At 37.8% G+C, this 17,673-nt stretch overlaps 1 protein-coding gene across 1 annotated transcript in view; it reads right to left on the bottom strand.

Moving 5' to 3' along the window:
* Positions 1-240: 240 nt before the first annotated feature.
* LOC139315060 (lanosterol synthase-like) overlaps positions 241-17,673 on the bottom strand; it is a 37,563-nt gene continuing 20,130 nt past the window's right edge. Inside the window, exons 15-22 of the mRNA XM_070941084.1 lie at positions 16,382-16,531; positions 13,951-14,047; positions 12,100-12,205; positions 9,740-9,805; positions 9,251-9,331; positions 8,354-8,524; positions 2,051-2,129; positions 241-420 (exon numbers count right to left, since the gene is read on the bottom strand). Coding sequence (XP_070797185.1) covers positions 241-420; positions 2,051-2,129; positions 8,354-8,524; positions 9,251-9,331; positions 9,740-9,805; positions 12,100-12,205; positions 13,951-14,047; positions 16,382-16,531 — 930 coding nt within the window. The remainder of the gene's footprint in view (positions 421-2,050; positions 2,130-8,353; positions 8,525-9,250; positions 9,332-9,739; positions 9,806-12,099; positions 12,206-13,950; positions 14,048-16,381; positions 16,532-17,673) is intronic.

A 17,673-nucleotide genomic window follows, 5' to 3' on the forward strand; every position in this document is an offset into this window, starting at 1 on the left:
ACTCACTTCTATACAAGTATTTTGCACTACTGCTTCCACCAAAAGGCAGACTCCCTTGGCTCTCCTTATTACTTGACATGACGGCAATGAGACAATGACGCTTGCAAATGTGAATATTTCAATCTACTAGCCCAGTATTTTTTTTAAAGCTGATACTTCAGAAAAAATATTAAAAGATAAGCATCTTATGATGGTATAAAGGGCAAAGCTGTCTTTTCCTGGAATGTTGATACGTCTTATTCAGTGCTTCGTTGTCTGATCCTCCGTGGGAGGTCTTGTTTCATTCTTTAGATGTTGCCTAGCAAGAGGACTATCAGGATAAAGGTGGGTAAAACGACCCAATGCAAAAATAGGGAAGATGTTGCGGTAGGTTGCATAATGGAGAGTGCCAGCTTTGTAGAATCCGGTAGCAATGTCACCCTAAGAAAAGGCAAGAAAGAAATGTCCTGGAAAGACTGCTTATGCTTTAATGCTTTCATAGTAAAGATAAAATCCAAAACAATAGGATGTGATAGTTACTCATACGAAGAACAAACCTCTTTCATACATTGCCCAGAACTTAATTGATAAATAAGGTGAATGTATCAGCTCTCTAACTCTTAGGACTCAAGGCAATCTTCTTATTAGACTAGGCAAGACAATCTCCTCAGGCAGCAGAGAGCAAGAGAGACACCAGCAAGGTGTTGAAAAAATATATAACCTTTCTTAATCAATACAGCTAATTTTTTTCCCGTAACAGTAGTGCCAACATTTACTCCACCATGTTTTAGAATTGTAATGTGCAATTTGGTCATCTGAAAAATATTTCGGCATCTCAGAGCAAATATCCAAATTCTGTATGGCGAAACCAGATCTATGCAAAAGAATTCACACTTGTCGCCGTCTTTGTGTTACAAGAAAGCTGCTGATTGAAGGACATGGGAACGCACTTTACCTATCAAATCACACTAATTTTTGTCTGGGGGCTTATGTGTTGTGCTAAGAATGTGAATGTTTTCATTTAGATGGGTATCTTGAGAAAAGGGCTAGTCCAGTGCAAGGGAGAGGGCAGCAAAAATTAGCAGATTTTTTCCCCTCTGCTGGCATATTGCTATCATGTTCATGCATTACAGATGTTGCATTAAACCAGCAGTGGGGGAGCATCTTTCTAGCAGCAACTACATCAAAAAGAAAACATATTAACTATCTCAGTCTCTTAGTATTTGCATCTGTACATTTGGAAGACCTGATTGGGTCCTGTCCCGTTCTTGTCAGAGACACCTTTTTTTAAAGATTGAAAGGGTTAGCTGGTAACATCACTGTTGCCTGAGGGACACTTGTGGGGGCTCCTTTCATCAAGGAATCTGGAGTGAACAATGGATGCTCACTCCACTGTGCAACAGCACTCAGGTCTTCAACGCAGGCTTGCTAACCTCCAAGCTCCAACCCAGCATCTTAACCATATAAGCCACCTGTTGCGGCCAGCCAGTGGCCAGCAGAGCTGGCACAGAGTCAGACAGGAGGTTGGGGAGGAACTTGGACCAGACCTGGGGGCTGGGAAAAGCTCGGACGAGGACTCTGCATCAGAGGTAGAGAGGGAGTTAGACAGCAGTGAGGCAGAGGAACAGCTGGAGCCTGTTCCCAGTGTGTGCATGTGCAGAGCTGCCAGAAGACAAGAACAACTCAGAAAGCAGAGTTGACTCGGGAGTAAAGCCACACCTTGGAGGTTATTGGCCCTTCTCATAGAAAATAAAAGAGGAGCGAACAGGGAGTGGGCTTTTCCAGGAAACTATTCGTTCATTCTGTGACTCTGTGCCAAGTTTTGCCTTGTACTGCGGCTGGAAACAAGTTATGTGGCAGTTTGTCAAATGAGATAAGATGTGTTGAGAAATATTCCTTTGAAAAACTATTTGGACAAACCTTGCTGACTGTGAATGAACGTAATTCACAGTTGTGTAAATAGAAGAGGTTTGGCCAGGATCAATTCCTGCCTCCTGCTTGTTAAGGGAGCCTAGGTCAGAACACTACCATGCTCTACCTGATTGGATAAAAACAACAGCTATTCACAGACCTGAGGCCAGTCCCCAATGGCTCGCTGCTTGTCAATCAAAACTTGGATCCCCCTTTCTATAACACGAACATCGGGATACCTGCAAAGCAAATGGAACAATGGTCATTCGTTCTGACAGCAGAGACTGTCAGATGTAAATGCCTTATTCTCTAATGTGTAAATAATGTATATATGGAACATCAGGGGTTAACTTATTCTTTGGACTTTAATGTATTCATAATTTACCACTCCCATTCCTGGCTCCACCCCTTGTATATATAAGGAGCCATCCTCCCCATTTTTCTTGCTTCTATCTTGAATATTCAGCGAATATAGAATGCCTATTATGATTAAAGAGAGATATATTTAAATCTCTAACTTCTATTATCTTTATTGAGTCTGATCCTGAAAATATTGCAACAAGTTGGTAGCAGAGGATGGTTAATTGACTCAATAAGTAATTAAAAATGTCCAAGAAAGATAGGCCCAACACCAGGGCCTACAGCAAAGAAATAGAAACTGATCAAGAGATGATCAACGAATCCACTAATGCGATTTCGAGAGAATCCGAAGAATACACCACTGAAGAAGAAGAACTGATGAGTGAAAACAACGACCAGGAAGAAATTGAGATAGAAAATAACGAACTCAGGTCAGAGATATTAAAGATACTAAAAAGCCAAAAGAATGATGAAAGCCTCATCGCGGACCTCCAGGAGATGCTGAGGAACAGCGGAGCAGCGAGAGAGAAAAACGTCATTAAAGAAAAACCCAAAGATCAAAAAACTGTGAGTGAAATGACTACTGAGAAAATAGTTGTAAAAAAGAAAAGATGTGACCTCGCGCGAAATTTTGAACGGCAGCCATCTTGGTTTCAACGAACTTCAAAAGAGAGTGAAGCAGAGCCAATCAAAACGCTCAGTTCAAAATTTCTGGCGCGAAAAACGCTATCAGACGAAGAAAGTGAAAAAGAAGTCTCAAACTCTTCAGATGAACCAAAATCAGAAAGTGAAGACGATTTAACAAAGTCTCAAGTAAAGTCAGCAATGAAAACGCTTTTTGCTGCTTTGGGGCCAAGATTGAAAATCTCAAAGACATCAACGAAGAAGCAAGAAATCAAACCGACAACTCAAGACCTGCACGCTCCCATCCTGACTTCGAAAACGACGACACCCGAGCCCAGAGAGCCATGCCGATTCCGTCCTACACCGCAGACAGAATCGAGTGCCAGCGCACACAAGAGAAAGAGAAGAACCGTCGCCATCACCAAAGCCCCAAAAACCGAGCCAGAGACCGACTCATCTGAAGAGGAGCGGATCGAGAGAGCTGAAATGGAGAGAACCTTCCACAACGGCGCCAAAGAAGAAATGAGCAACGCGCATGTGCAAAACTACGTAGACGGCCCCGAAAGACTTGAACTGGCCAGAGAACCGCGCAGACTCGTTACAAGCATCCCAATGCCGTTCTGTAATTTCCTGCACTTGAGAGACCACGGACTGCCTCAGGTTGTAAGTAATGGACAAAATAATGTGGGGAACTTACCCAGTGACTTCCCAAAACTTAGAGTTGATGGCATTAATTTACAAGAGTGGTACCAACAGCTTCAGGTTATTTTCATGAAAGAAAATTTACTATTCTTTATAACTAGTCCTCCAAGAAGACCTTGGACTTTAAAAATAGATTGTTTACATCATAGAGCATTTTTCATAATAATTTCTAGCGTGTCTCCTGCAATGTATCATAGCATCAAACCAAACCTAACTGTATCAGAAATAATTCAATGCATGTTTAATCTATTTCACAGCGATAGCGTAGCCACAACCACAAGAATGTCTAAGGATTTCTTTTCTTCTAGAGTGAAACCAGGGGTTTCTATAAGTGAGCATTTGATAAATCTAAACAAAATAAGAGCTGAGCTGCAATTGAGGGGGGAAGTGATTTCAGATCAAACAATGAAAAGTGTTATTATCAATTCACTTGATCCATCATGGGATAGCTTTATGTCACACTTAGATACCATTAATTTGGGATATTTATCAATAGAAAGTCTATCTAACAAATTGATAGCAGAAGACAATTCAAGAAAAAATCGTTCCAGTAACCAAACAGAACACAAATCTTTTAGGAAAGTAGTCTTTCAAGATAAATATAATGAGGCCTTTAGATGCCACAATTGTGGATCCAGGGAACACAGTAGAAGAGACTGTCCCAAAGTCCCAAGGGAGAGACATAGGCCAGAATATAGGAGCAAATACAATTACAGACAATCTTCCACAGATAGACACAAATATAGAAGTCCACCAAATTACAGAGAAAGTAGAGGGGGTAGAGAAAATTCAAAAGAGAGAAAATCTGGGTCACTAAATGGGCTAAATAAACAAGACAGCACCAGAACACAACAAGATGAGAACAATAATTGGCTTATTGATTCTGGTGCAACAAATCACACCACTAACAACAAAAGTATATTAACCTCATTTACAGAAGATAAGTTTGTGATAAAGGTAGCTAATCAAGAAAAGGTTCAAGTATTAGGCAGAGGAAATGTGACCTTGCCTGGTTTAGGGAAAATAGAGGGAGTATTATTAATCCCAGAAATACCTCACAACATACTGAGTGCTATAAAACTAAGCAGAGAATCTGACATCAATATAGTTTTCTCAAAGGGGAAAGCAACTATAGAAAAGAACAAAACAAATGTAGGTACTGTGATGATAAAAGGGGGTCTACCCTATCTGATAACCAAAGAAAGATGGTTACATAACATTGATTCAAATATGGAAGATTGTATTGAAGCAGATGATGAAAATGTCAATAACAGTGACAATGATGAATGTAAAATAACTCATGATAACAAAAATACACACAATGAGAAGAAACCAAAAATAGGTAAACCAATTCATGATGAGTGTGCTCACATCTTACATAGGAAGTTAGGACATGCAAGCTTTCCCGTAGTACAAAAAATGACTGAACACGCAGAAGGTGTCAAAATAAAAAATTGTGAAAATTATTTGGAATGCTCAGTATGTAAATCCACCAAACTAAAAACCAGTCCCAGACCAAAAAAATCTAACAGATCAACTAACAATATTTTTGATTTGGTACATATGGACTTAGTTGGTCCATTAACTCCATCAATTACCTATAGAAAACGTTACTTCCTAACAATAGTGGATGATTACAGTCGCTATGGTTTTGTTTACACATTAAAGCACAAGGATGAAACCTTTCAGAAATTTAAGGAATTCTACAAACGCATAGAAACACAGCATAATATCAGAATAAAACAAATTATGACAGATAGGGGATGTGAATTCATGTCTAAAGAATTCTCCCAATGGTTAAAGGATAGAGGGATGCTACATTTCACGTCCAATCCATTTTCTGCATTTCAAAATGGGATTGCAGAGAGAAAGAATTCCACACTACAAACCATGATTAGATGCACATTAGAGGATGCTGGCTTAGGCAAACATTTTTGGTCAGAAGCCTTACATTATTCAAATTACACTCAAAATAGAACATGGTCCAGTATTGTGAATAAGACACCATATGAGGTGATGTACAATAGAAAACCCAAATTAGCACACATGCACATATTTGGAGTTACTGCAGACGTACACATACCTAAACAATTGAGAAGAAAGGGAGAAAACGTATCCAGGAGATTAAGATTCATGGGATACGAAACTGGAACCAAAGGGTACAGATTCATTGATAATAATAACAAATTTATAGTATCCAGAACAGCTGTGTTCCATGAGCAGGCCAATTGGTCTAAATTGCACCTTAATGAAATATTTCCTAATAAAAGCAAAGATAATATATCTTGCGAGGAAGGAACAACAGAAAATCAAAATATTAACAAAAGTAAGAACAAAACCAAAACTTGGACAAATAGTCAGCATAAAATAAAGACAGACACATTAACAAAAAAGGAAGCCAGATATTTGCATGACAACCATAGCAAACCTGAAAGAAATATTAGAAACAATAGAAACCAAATACCAAATAAATACAAAGATTACATAATGCATATGGATGGAGAACAAATAACACCTAATACATATGAGGAAGTATTGAAACTTCCCCGTGAAGAAAGAGAAAAATGGGAACTAGCTATGGAAAAAGAGATGGAAAGTTTACAAGAATTAAATGTATTCACACCTGCGATCGCACCTAAGGATAAAACAATTATAGGTACCAGGTGGATTTATAAAATTAAGAATTTGGAAGGAGGTAATACCTTATACAAGGCCAGACTAGTTGCACAAGGTTATGCACAAAAATATCCAGAAGACTATACTGACACTTATTCACCAACAGTGAGAACAGAGAGTGTCAAAACAGCTCTTGTAGTAGCATCTGCACTCAATCTGGACGTGTTTCAATATGACATACAGACTGCATACTTACACGCAAAATTAGATAAGGAAATATATGTAAGAGCACCACACAGTCAATACACTAATAAGAACGAAATTTGGTTATTAAATAAGAGTCTGTACGGATTGAAGCAATCTGGCAAAAGATGGTACGATTGTTTGGTAAAAGTACTTAAGACCATGGATTTCAACGCCACCACTGCTGATAACTGTTTCTTTGTAAAAAAGAGTAATGATCATATTGAATTTATATTAATTTATGTGGATGATATTTTATATATTGGAAAGCATAAAGAGAGCAGGGAAATCTTTGTAAATAAGTTAAACGAACATTTCTCATTGAAATCACTAGGTAGAGTGAATAAATACCTTGGTGTACAAATTAACAAAACTAAAAGGGGATTCAAACTTACTCAGAAAGATAAAATTATTGAACTCCTAAACAAATGTAACTTAAGTAATGCCAAAACATGTGACACACCTATGCAAACTGATTTTCTTAGAAACACTGATGAATCTTCCCCTGAGTTTAAAGACAACACATTTTACAGATCAGTTATAGGTTCACTCCTTTATATATCTAATTGGACTAGGCCAGATATTGCATTACCTCTCAATTTATTGTCAAGATATGTTAGCAAACCAACCTTGTATCATTGGGAAGCTGTCAAAAGAATTTTAAGATATCTGAAAAGTACATTAGATTTTTGTTTAATATTGGAACCAAATAATGACAAAGAACCAAAAATTACTTGTTATGCTGATGCAGATTGGGCTGGTGATACATCATGCAGAAAGAGTACCTCTGGTTATGTTTTTCTATTGAACGATTGTCCAGTTTACTGGTATACTGGTAAACAAGAACTGGTAGCCACTTCTACCACAGAAGCGGAATATGTTTGCTTGTCTAAAGCTGCAAATAACCTTGTATGGTTCAATGATTTGATCACAGATGTTTGGAAGAAACCTACTTTACCATTTATTATGCATGAAGACAATAAAGCGGCCATTGAAATATCTAGATCCGATGCAATTGGACAAAGGTCCAGGCATATTGATATAAAATTTAAACACGTGAGACAACTATCTCAAGACGGATTCATCAAAGCAATACATTGTGATACTTCTGAACAATTAGCTGATATATTAACAAAACCCTTACCTTCTAAACAACACAAATATTTAACTTCTAAATTATATGTATTATATTGTCCTGAATCTGAATGTAACTGGTGTTGTATAACGAACCGGCATTTAGAGGGGGATTTGTCAGATGTAAATGCCTTATTCTCTAATGTGTAAATAATGTATATATGGAACATCAGGGGTTAACTTATTCTTTGGACTTTAATGTATTCATAATTTACCACTCCCATTCCTGGCTCCACCCCTTGTATATATAAGGAGCCATCCTCCCCATTTTTCTTGCTTCTATCTTGAATATTCAGCGAATATAGAATGCCTATTATGATTAAAGAGAGATATATTTAAATCTCTAACTTCTATTATCTTTATTGAGTCTGATCCTGAAAATATTGCAACAGAGACTCAGTCAGAAAGTCCTATTTGGTTTTCTAGAACAAGAACGATTATTTTTTTAAACTAAGATAAGTTAGTAGGATCAGGATGAAAATGTTTCCTCCAAAACAACAATCCTCTAAAGCTTTGGATAGTTATTTATAACTCTTTTTCTCCACTTTTTCTATTGGAGACCAGAGATTATACAGAATTTCTAATGGGATGTTACTGTAATGCCAGTAACATTCCAACACAAGAGAAAATTTGAAAGTTTCATGTATCTTGTGGAAATTGGTTGCCAACTTAAAACATTCAAAAGGATTACTGCCTAGAGTTAATTTGTGTTCCTTGATATATATTAGCTTTTCCTCCACATCAGGATTCCCTAAAAGAAACATTATTAGGTCTGTGCACTTACCTGGCAGCCATCAGCCCCAACAGAGCCCATGCAGTTTGGTGGACCTGGGAAATGGTATGCTGAATATATTTGCGAAACTTGTAGGATTCAAATTCTTCTCCCCAACCGCCATCTTTCATTTGTTTGGAAACCAGCCAGGCACAGGCCTTGGTCACCTCGTTGCATGCCAGTCTGGAAAATATGACACATACTAATTTTCTTTTTAAAAATGATATAGTTGATAACTGCCTTGGGCAGGGGGTTGGACTAGAAGACCTCAAAGGTCCCTTCTTAATCCTATTATTCTGTGATCCATTATGGGACTGGGTTCCATCCAAGTGAATTTCAAGCAATGCAACGTTGAGGGTATGATGAAAACCAACAGGAGAAACTACCAGTGAAAGGACTTGTTTTTCTTTATATATAATGAGAAAGAAAGTGGCAGGAAATCAGAAATATATTAATACTCAAAAATTGCTCTATCTTTTGCATGATTATTTCCTATCTCCCTGTTTCATACCTTCAAACTCACAATATCCTCTCCAAACTTGGGAACTAAATGAAGGAACAGAATTATAGAATAACATGCTTTTAAAAGTGCTGTTTCTTAAACAGTTATTCTTCCTCACCATACCATTTGTGTACATCACACCAAAACATTTGTATGCTTTTATTTGTTTTGTATTTGTTGCCTGGTATAGTTATCTATATTAAAGAGAATCAGATTTTTCTAAAGCTTATTAAAATATGAAATATGGGAAGGGCCATGAGCTACCCAGATTATTTTAATGAGTTAACACTGAGTTTCCAACAAAGCAGAATAAAGTTATGTCGCCTGTCTCATTTCAAAGTAAAAAATTGAGGAACTGTCAGTCAATCATTGAGCCTAATATTCTGCTAGAAAAGTAACTTGCTTACCCATTATGGTAAGTATATCCCAAACACGCAAAAGCTTCCAATCCAAACCAGGTGCCATATGTGAAACACACACCCCATCTCCTGCAAGGAAGAGAGATCCATGAACCATTGAAAATCAAGTACTGAAATATATTAAGGTCAATGCTTTTTGAGTGCAGATAGTGTGATGGGTTCAGTTCCCTCCTTGAGGGAAGTGGGGAGGCTTTTATAGCTTTAAACACACCGACTCCTACAAAGTTTTCATCCAAAATGGGCCCTGATCCCCTGCTGCAACTCTCCATTTGATTCAAGTTGCACAGCACTATAATGGAACATGTCTTTATCCATTGTGTCTTAACGTAGAATGTTTTTAAATGGCCGTGTCACTTGTGCAAAACACTGGATAAATACAAACTAAAGAAGATGCTTTCCTTTTGTGAAAGTAATCTTTTAAAATTTTCTCAGCACAGTGCAACTAAATTCACTGAGTAGCAATGAGAGGCAACTCACCCTAGCCAGGATCCATCTGCTTTCTGTGTATTACGACAATATTGCAGGCCTTTATGGATAGTATCACTGAAGAGAAAGAAACAAAAGGGTTTGGTTAAGACAGAACTGAAAAATTTCTGGATGGAATTTTAATCAAGGTGGGTCAAAAGAAAGAATGGCATTCAGTGATCAAGACTTTAAAACTTGGATACCAGGAACTGGCCTCTAAACCAGGAGAAGTTTGAGATTCACTTGTTAATTATTTAAATGTATAGGTAGTCCTCAATTTGCAACAATTAATTTAGGGACCATTTGATGTTACAACAGCACTGAAAAAGTGATTTATGACCATTTTTCACACTTATGACCACTTCAGCATCCAAATGAAACAAACAAAACATTAAAAAGTTATGATATTTATGCAGTTACTTACCAAGTACATCTAAATTAAATTAAAGTAACCAAAATATCTTTACAATTCCCAAGGCATGACACAACCTTTGAGCACCCCTAATGTTTGGAAATTGAAAGCTGAAAAATTTGACATGCCCTAATTTTCCCCATGGTCACGTGATCAAAATTCAGATGCTTGTCAACAGACTCATATTTATGATGGTTGCATTGTCCCGGGGTCATGTGATCATCTTTTGTAACATTCTGACAATGGGGAATCCAGATTCACTTAGCAACCATATCACTAACTTAACAGCTGCAGTGATTCACTTAACAACTATGTCAAGAAAGGTGGCAAAACGAGGTAAAATTCAGTTAACAATGGACTGTTATTGTTGTCTTGCTTGGCAACAGAAATGTTGGACTCAATTGTGGTCGTAAATCAAGAACTACCTGTATAGTGGCAGAACTTGTGGTGGTTTATTTGTGTCATAGCAGGCCAAGCTGCCCCCCTTGAAGGCAAAGGAACTTGAATACTGTCCATCTCTTTTTAAGCCACTAAAAGTATTGACTTCCAGAGGATGCGGAGGATGAGACAGCCAGAGTTTATATGAACTTTCAAGTCTTAAATGCTATTATATTTACCCTTTTTTGGAGCCTAATCTCTAAAGCAAACTATTTCTGAAACTTTATCTTGGGTTGCTCAGAGGGAGGACAGAGTAAAAGAAATAGCCTTGTAAATTTATCTGAAATAAATCTAGATAAAATACTGCATGAGCATACCTGACGGTTGTACCAAAATGTGTGGGCATTTGAAGATTACAGTTGAACATACAGTAATTGGAAGGTTGTGAAATTTGCTATCTAAACTACGTAGATAGAGTTCCAGGAATATTCCAGAGTTGCCTTGCAGCGCGAAGGGTTGCAAACAGATTAATTAATTAAATATTATAAAGAGGGAATTTGCATTTTCAAACTATGCAATAATAGTTCCCTCATTTCTCTTGAACCTACTTCAAACTAAGTAACAGAATTGCAACTTCAATCCTTTCAACAATGGGATTTCATTTCCATATTTTATCTATGTTAAATTATTAGTGAACTATCCAATCTCTAAATCATTTTCTGATGGGGAAGGTGTGTTTTAAATATTTAGGGAGGTTCCACGAACTTTTGGGCCACTCTTGGGCAGTATTAAAGTGTAATCTACTAGTCTTTGAAATGGCAGGAAAGTATAGCAGCACCCATTGTTTTGCCCTCATTCCTCATCCCTTTTTGCCTCAGTAATAAGAGGTAGCTATCTTTGCTATCTTTTACTTTATGTACACTGAGAGCATATGCACCAAGACAAATTCCTTGTGTGTCCAATCACACTTGGCCAATAAAAATTCTATTCTATTCTATTCTATTCTATTCTATTCTATTCTATTCTATTCTATTCTATTCTATTCTATTCTATTCTATTCTATTCTATTCTAATGAGTGACAAGGAAAGTGACTGGTGGATTCCTCATTTATCTCCCCTCCCACTGAGAATTACCTACCAGGAGGGAACACAATCGTCAATAATTCTCCTAATGTCTGTTGGTGATGTGCAAGTTTAGGCAAGTATTCAGAAAAGCTGTTTAGTCACTTTTCAAGTTGCCTGAGTGTCAGTGAAGCTATTGGCTAACACAAGTCTAGCATTCTTTCAGTGTTCAAAAATAGCCAGTTTGAGACATCAAAGTCTTCAGAATATGAAAGTACAAATAGTTACTGGGTTACTTATGGGTTGTGGTTAGGAGGACGTGAAAATGAGCCCTAAAAAAATTCACACTGAAATTTGCCAGTGATTTCAGAAGGTGAAGGCACAGGGTTGCAAGATTCACCTACAAGCAACGTGGATCAGTTTTATAAGTACATAATTACTAAACTCTAAGCAAAGTCTATTTCAATTTACAACATTGATTTCCTTCTTAGTTTTAGGGGATCTCCTCTGTTTCAGCTACCTGATTTCCTCTCTCCGGTGATCTGGGAATTTCTTCTGGAAAAGTTTCAGTGCCTGCATTACTGATGAGGTACACTCAACATAGGTGTGATCTACCATACAGTCAGCTGGAAAACATAAAGAAAGTTTTTGAAGTATAGGTGTCCTATTGTTTTTTTTATTATTGATGACTCTAGGTTACAATAATAACACCAATTATCTAAAAACATTTCACTGAAAAATAGCAAGCCTAGTGATGAAAACAAGGTGAGAACAATAGTTATCTTTTCTTCTTAAAGCACCACAAACCTGCAGGAAAATAGACTTTATGTACTCACTTATTTTGCAAAGAGCTATAAGGTATTATGCCCATGGTATAGCTTCTATTTCAGAAAAGGCTCCATCTTTCTAGTCAAAAATCATATTTTTCATGCAGGAGATTACTATTCAAAGAAGTGGTGACAAGTGCAATAACTCAGGAAACAAGGCTGTTCAAATGACTAGAGATTGTGGGTGCAAAAGAACTTGAGACTGATAACGTGTTTAACTCTTCCCTCGGGCTCAGCATGGTCATCTACTATTGGTAGGTTCTGAAACCTGAATCCTTAAACTCATAAACAAGCATAATAACTTGCACAACCCTTATGCATCTATCTACATTTTAATCAAGAGGCTAGTCATGGCATTGTGATCTCACTATAATTTCTGGACCATCTCCAAGGCAAGTGTCACATGTGCAAGAAGTTGTAGGAAGCTAGGAAACTCAAACAGGACACTCTGGAAGCAATACTCCAGTATCTTAGCCTCTCTGTGAGCAAAGACGCTGGCTGACTTCATTTTGGCTACATTAAAGGACTGCCAATACGACAACTAGACAAGATATTGTGATTCCTCAGCTCAGTTATATTAAATGACATGAACACTTAAGAGCACACAGGTGATCCTCATTTAGTAACCACAACTTGGAACAGCAACTCATCAAGTGAAGCGGTCTCTGAGCGAAACCAAATGGTGCTTATGGTCTTATTTCATCTTTCCTTTCCTTTACAGACCTGCAATGATCATAAATGCAAGGACTGGTTGCAAAGTTAGTTTTTCATCACAGTTGTAACTGAAAATTGTTGTTGCATGAGTCAGTTATTAAGTGATGATTGCCTGTGGTTGGTTTTAAATGATGTTCACGTCTTTTGATTTAAATAACCTTTTTTGCTCAATGCTGAGATTTCCTTAATTCATCTCAACTTCCTTCTTTGAATTTGAATCAATTACTATTTTGGACTGGATAGCCTACTGCAGTGATGGCTAACCTTTTCAGCACCGGGTGCCAAAAAGTGGGGGGAGGCGTGCACACGCGTCGTGCACATCTGGGCCGCAACCTGGAAGAGGAGCTGCCCAGGGCGCATGCACGCACCCGAAAATGAACTTCCGGTTTCAGCTACTGAACTTCTGGTTTCAGCCAGCTACTCTTCTGGATTTCCACAAGATCAGCTGGCTGGTGTGCATGTTCACACAGGAAGACCAGCTCTTTTAGTTTCTGGCACTGCTGCATGCAAAAAGGCCAGCTGATGTGCTTGTATGCACATCAGAAAGAACAGGCGATGCCATGCGTGCCAGGTGACATGACTCCACGTGCCACTTCGGGCATACGTGCCATAGGCACGGGCCTATTGAGTTTTTCAGACACAGTTTCTGGTTTTGGTTGACTTATGCCTGTCAGTACAGATTGAGAGTACAGATGATCTCTCAGTCCAGAAGGAAACTAGCAGGATTTACTCAATTCCCGAGCCTGTATCCATGCCCTCCAAACTAGCTACATTCCAATCATGGTCTCCAATCTGAATTTTGCACGTAACACCTGATAATTTCTTCTTACCGTAGGTCTCTGAACAGTTTATGGCTTCTAATAGGCAGCTTCCACGTCTGGTTTCATAAGAGGAAAAACCGCCATCGGAATTTCTCATGTTCAGGAGCTGCATATTTATAGAAATAGAGGTGGGAAGCAACAGGTGGCATTAGAAGTGATGTTATTAGACACTCCCACAAAAATTAGACACAAATTCAAGGCCCATCCTATCATTAGACAGCTGATTTGAATAAAAAATACACAGGAATAATAGCAAGTTTTTAGCAGGCTCAGTTGTGTGTACTATAAAGCAGGTAGAATGATGGATGTTATCGTATCATAAAAGTTCGCTTTTGAAAAAAGGCATCATCTTCTCCTTTACATCAAGCAAAAAAATATCTTGGTTAATCTTTGTACACATAGATGTCCTAAAATTCAAGAGTAAGTAGATCACCATTCTTTTTGTTTATGTACTGCCTATTTAATATTTGAAGTTACTTATTGGATATTTGATGTAGAGGAAAGTTGAGGGCAGATCAACACATGATCCCACAGTTCTAAATCTCAAAGCAACATTTAGTCCTTCCTTTAAAAAAATGTCATTTCAATTCATTAAAACTGATTTTACTTGCCAAATCTTACCAAATCATGGTACAGGGAGTCCTCAACTTACAACAGTTCATTTAGTGACCATACAAAGTTACAATGGCACTGAAAAAAGTGACATGACCTTTTTTCACAGTTATGACCTTTCCAGCATTCCCCATGATCATGTGATCAAAATTCAGATGCTTGGTAACTGGTTTATATTTATGACGGTTGCTGTATTCCAAGATCATGTGATCACCTTTTGTGACCTCCTGACAAGCAAAGTCAATGGGGAAGCCAGATTCACTTAACAACTGGGTTACTAACTTATAAACTGCAGTGATTCACTTAACAACTGATGCAAGAAAGGTTATAAAATGGGGCAAAATTCACTTAACAAATGTTTCGCTTAACAACAGAAATGTTGGGCTCAGTTGTGGTTGTACATTGAGGACTACCTGTAATCCTAATCAAAGAACTGAATCACACTACAATAATTACTTCACACAAGATCACTTAGGTATAAAATTTCCTGTCTGTAAAGGAAAGGCAAGCCGAAATAAGTTCATAAGCACAGCTGTGGTTTCACTCAGTGAGTTGCTGCTCCAAGTTGTGGTTACTAAATGGGTGCTCTACCTGGGTGCTCTTAAGTGCTCATGTGTAATTATATTAATAGTAATGTACCACTAAAAATACCCATTGTTCCATGTCAATCAGTTTTACAAACAATTGAAAACCAAAGCCAGTTTTTGATGCCCCAAGTTCTGATAAGGTCTGTCTCAGTTGAAACCCATGCTATGTCCAATAGAAAAATAAGCTCTGATCCGCAGAACACAGTTCATACAAATATTGTATTCATGGCTATCAAATTCTATTTTTACAGCACTTCTAATTTGAACAGTATGTCACAAACAGCAAATTTAGTTCTGCTTTCCATGATACTTTTCCTCAGTTACTATTATGTGTTCTTGACCATTTTTTCAATTGCCTTGCTTCATGCAGAAAAGAAAAATATAAAGTATATTTTTCTCACATCCCCAGCTTAAGTCATAACCATGTCAGATAAAGGAAGATAGCAGTAGATATGGAGTTTCAGTTCTCCTGACATGGTCTCGGATTAACCATTCTCTTGTTATTGACTAAAGCCAAATGAGAGTTCAGAACAGAATCTGCTTTGTTTTTATAAATCATTAATTAATAAATTATTAAAATTTATTTTTACTACAAATATTTTAATATATTGAGGATATAAGGCAATTGAATGAATCAGACTAATTTATTATTGTCGGTGCTATTTATCAGCATGTATTCAGTTTGACTCTCAGAAAATTAACTTTTTTAGGCTGATTGCAACTTTGATCCTTTCACTTTGAGACAACTGAACCTGTTGGATATGGTTTATTTTCCCAGTTTTCCAAATCTGTACATTTATATTTTTAACCTTCTTTTTTGCCTCTCTATCCATTTTTGTGCCTGTTCTTTCAAAAGACTGCATTTTTCCCCTCTGCAATTTTCTTTATAGGTTTTTTTAAATTATTATTTGGTACATTTTAAATGCTTTGAGATTGCCTTTCAAAATTCTGCCAACATGGAAAAAAGTGTTTCCCAAATTGTGTACAAATTTGGTACACAAGGTTTGGTCCTGAACCATCCCCACACATTTATTGGAAGTGTGCAGGGATTGGGTAAGGACCAAACTTTCTCCCATCCCTTCTTGGACAAATTTGTCAAAGAGGAAGTGTTGTCATTTACCACCAACCCCTGCGGAATGAGATTCTCCAAAATAAATGCATGTTTTACCACCTCCCTCCAGCCCTCAGAAACCTCATTAGCCCTAATCCCATGTTTTCTCCTTGGGTTTCCCTGGACCCACCACATTGACGGCATCAAAGAGACGTTGTGGAGCTATGTGATCTTCTATGAAAGGACATTGTTCTTCAAGTAATATCAATGCCTTTATTGCTTCAGCAGTGCAGTCACTGACTATCCAGTCGTTCTCCCGATTGCTGAAGGGGAATCCTCCCTAGTGGTTTTTAAAAAAGACGTTAAGAAGACATTTCTTTGTAGATTGCTTGCTCCATAAAAGAAAAGGATCTATATTTCAGCTCTAGACTCAGTTCCGGAAGATTACTTGAGGGACTGTGTCACTCCACTGGGACTGTCCCATCTCACTTGTGCTGGCAGAGGAGGCATGCTGTGGGTCCCATCGGCCTGATTATTCTGGCTGGCAGGGTCCAGGAGAAGGACCTTCTCTGTTGTTGCTCCTGCCCTCTGGAACACCTTGTGAGCCCCCAACCCTCCTATCCTTTTGGCCTAAAGAGCTGGCTCTGCTCTTTTATCTTTGGTTTTAATTTATGTTTTAATATAAATATATATTTTTAGGACTTAAGCCAGCCAGAGTTACCTTATGGCAGAGGTCTTCAAACTTGGCAGCTTTAAGACTTGTGGATTTCAACTCCCAGAATTCTCCAGCCAGCATAGAATTGAAGTCCACAAGTCTTAAAGCGTTTGAAGACCTCTGCCTTATGGTATGATGTGGTGGGGAGAAAGAAAGAAAGAGAGAGAGAGAGAGAGAGAGGGAGGGAGGGAGGGAGGGAGGGAGAGAGAGAGAGAGAGAGAGAGAGAGAGAGAGAGAGAGAGAGAGAGAGAGAGAGAGAGAGAGAGAGAGAAAGAAAGAAAGAAAGAAAGAAAGAAAGAAAGAAAGAAAGAAAGAAAGAAAGAAAGAAAGAGTTGGTGTCTTTGATCCTCATCAATTAATATGGAATTTAGGTGGCATTGTATTCCTTTATTAGATTTATTATTGTTTAATACAATCCAATAACTCTTAATTTAGGCATCAGGGAAAGTTATTTTAATGCATTTGAACCTTTTAATATGCTATATGCTTTACTGCACAGCTGTTTCTTAAACTTCTGTGTTAGAACTCTCTCAAAATACAGCTTAAAGGAAACAAATAGAAGCAAGCAAAACATTGGAACATGCTTTGGATCCTTCCTCAAGGATATAGCCAAGTTGGTAAAAAACAACGAAGAAATTAATTTTTCCCTTTCACTAGAATTAATTAAGGTTTTTAGGAAAGGCATTTCTGGACCACAAATATCTATTTAAGGCAGGCATCCTCAATCCCCAGGCTATGGACTGGCACTAGTTCGCAGCTTGTCAGGA

This window comes from Pituophis catenifer, unplaced genomic scaffold (assembly GCF_029215685.1).
Source record: "Pituophis catenifer annectens isolate HBS135680 unplaced genomic scaffold, rPitCat1.0.hap2 SCAF_3, whole genome shotgun sequence".
Taxonomy (NCBI): domain Eukaryota; kingdom Metazoa; phylum Chordata; class Lepidosauria; order Squamata; family Colubridae; genus Pituophis; species Pituophis catenifer.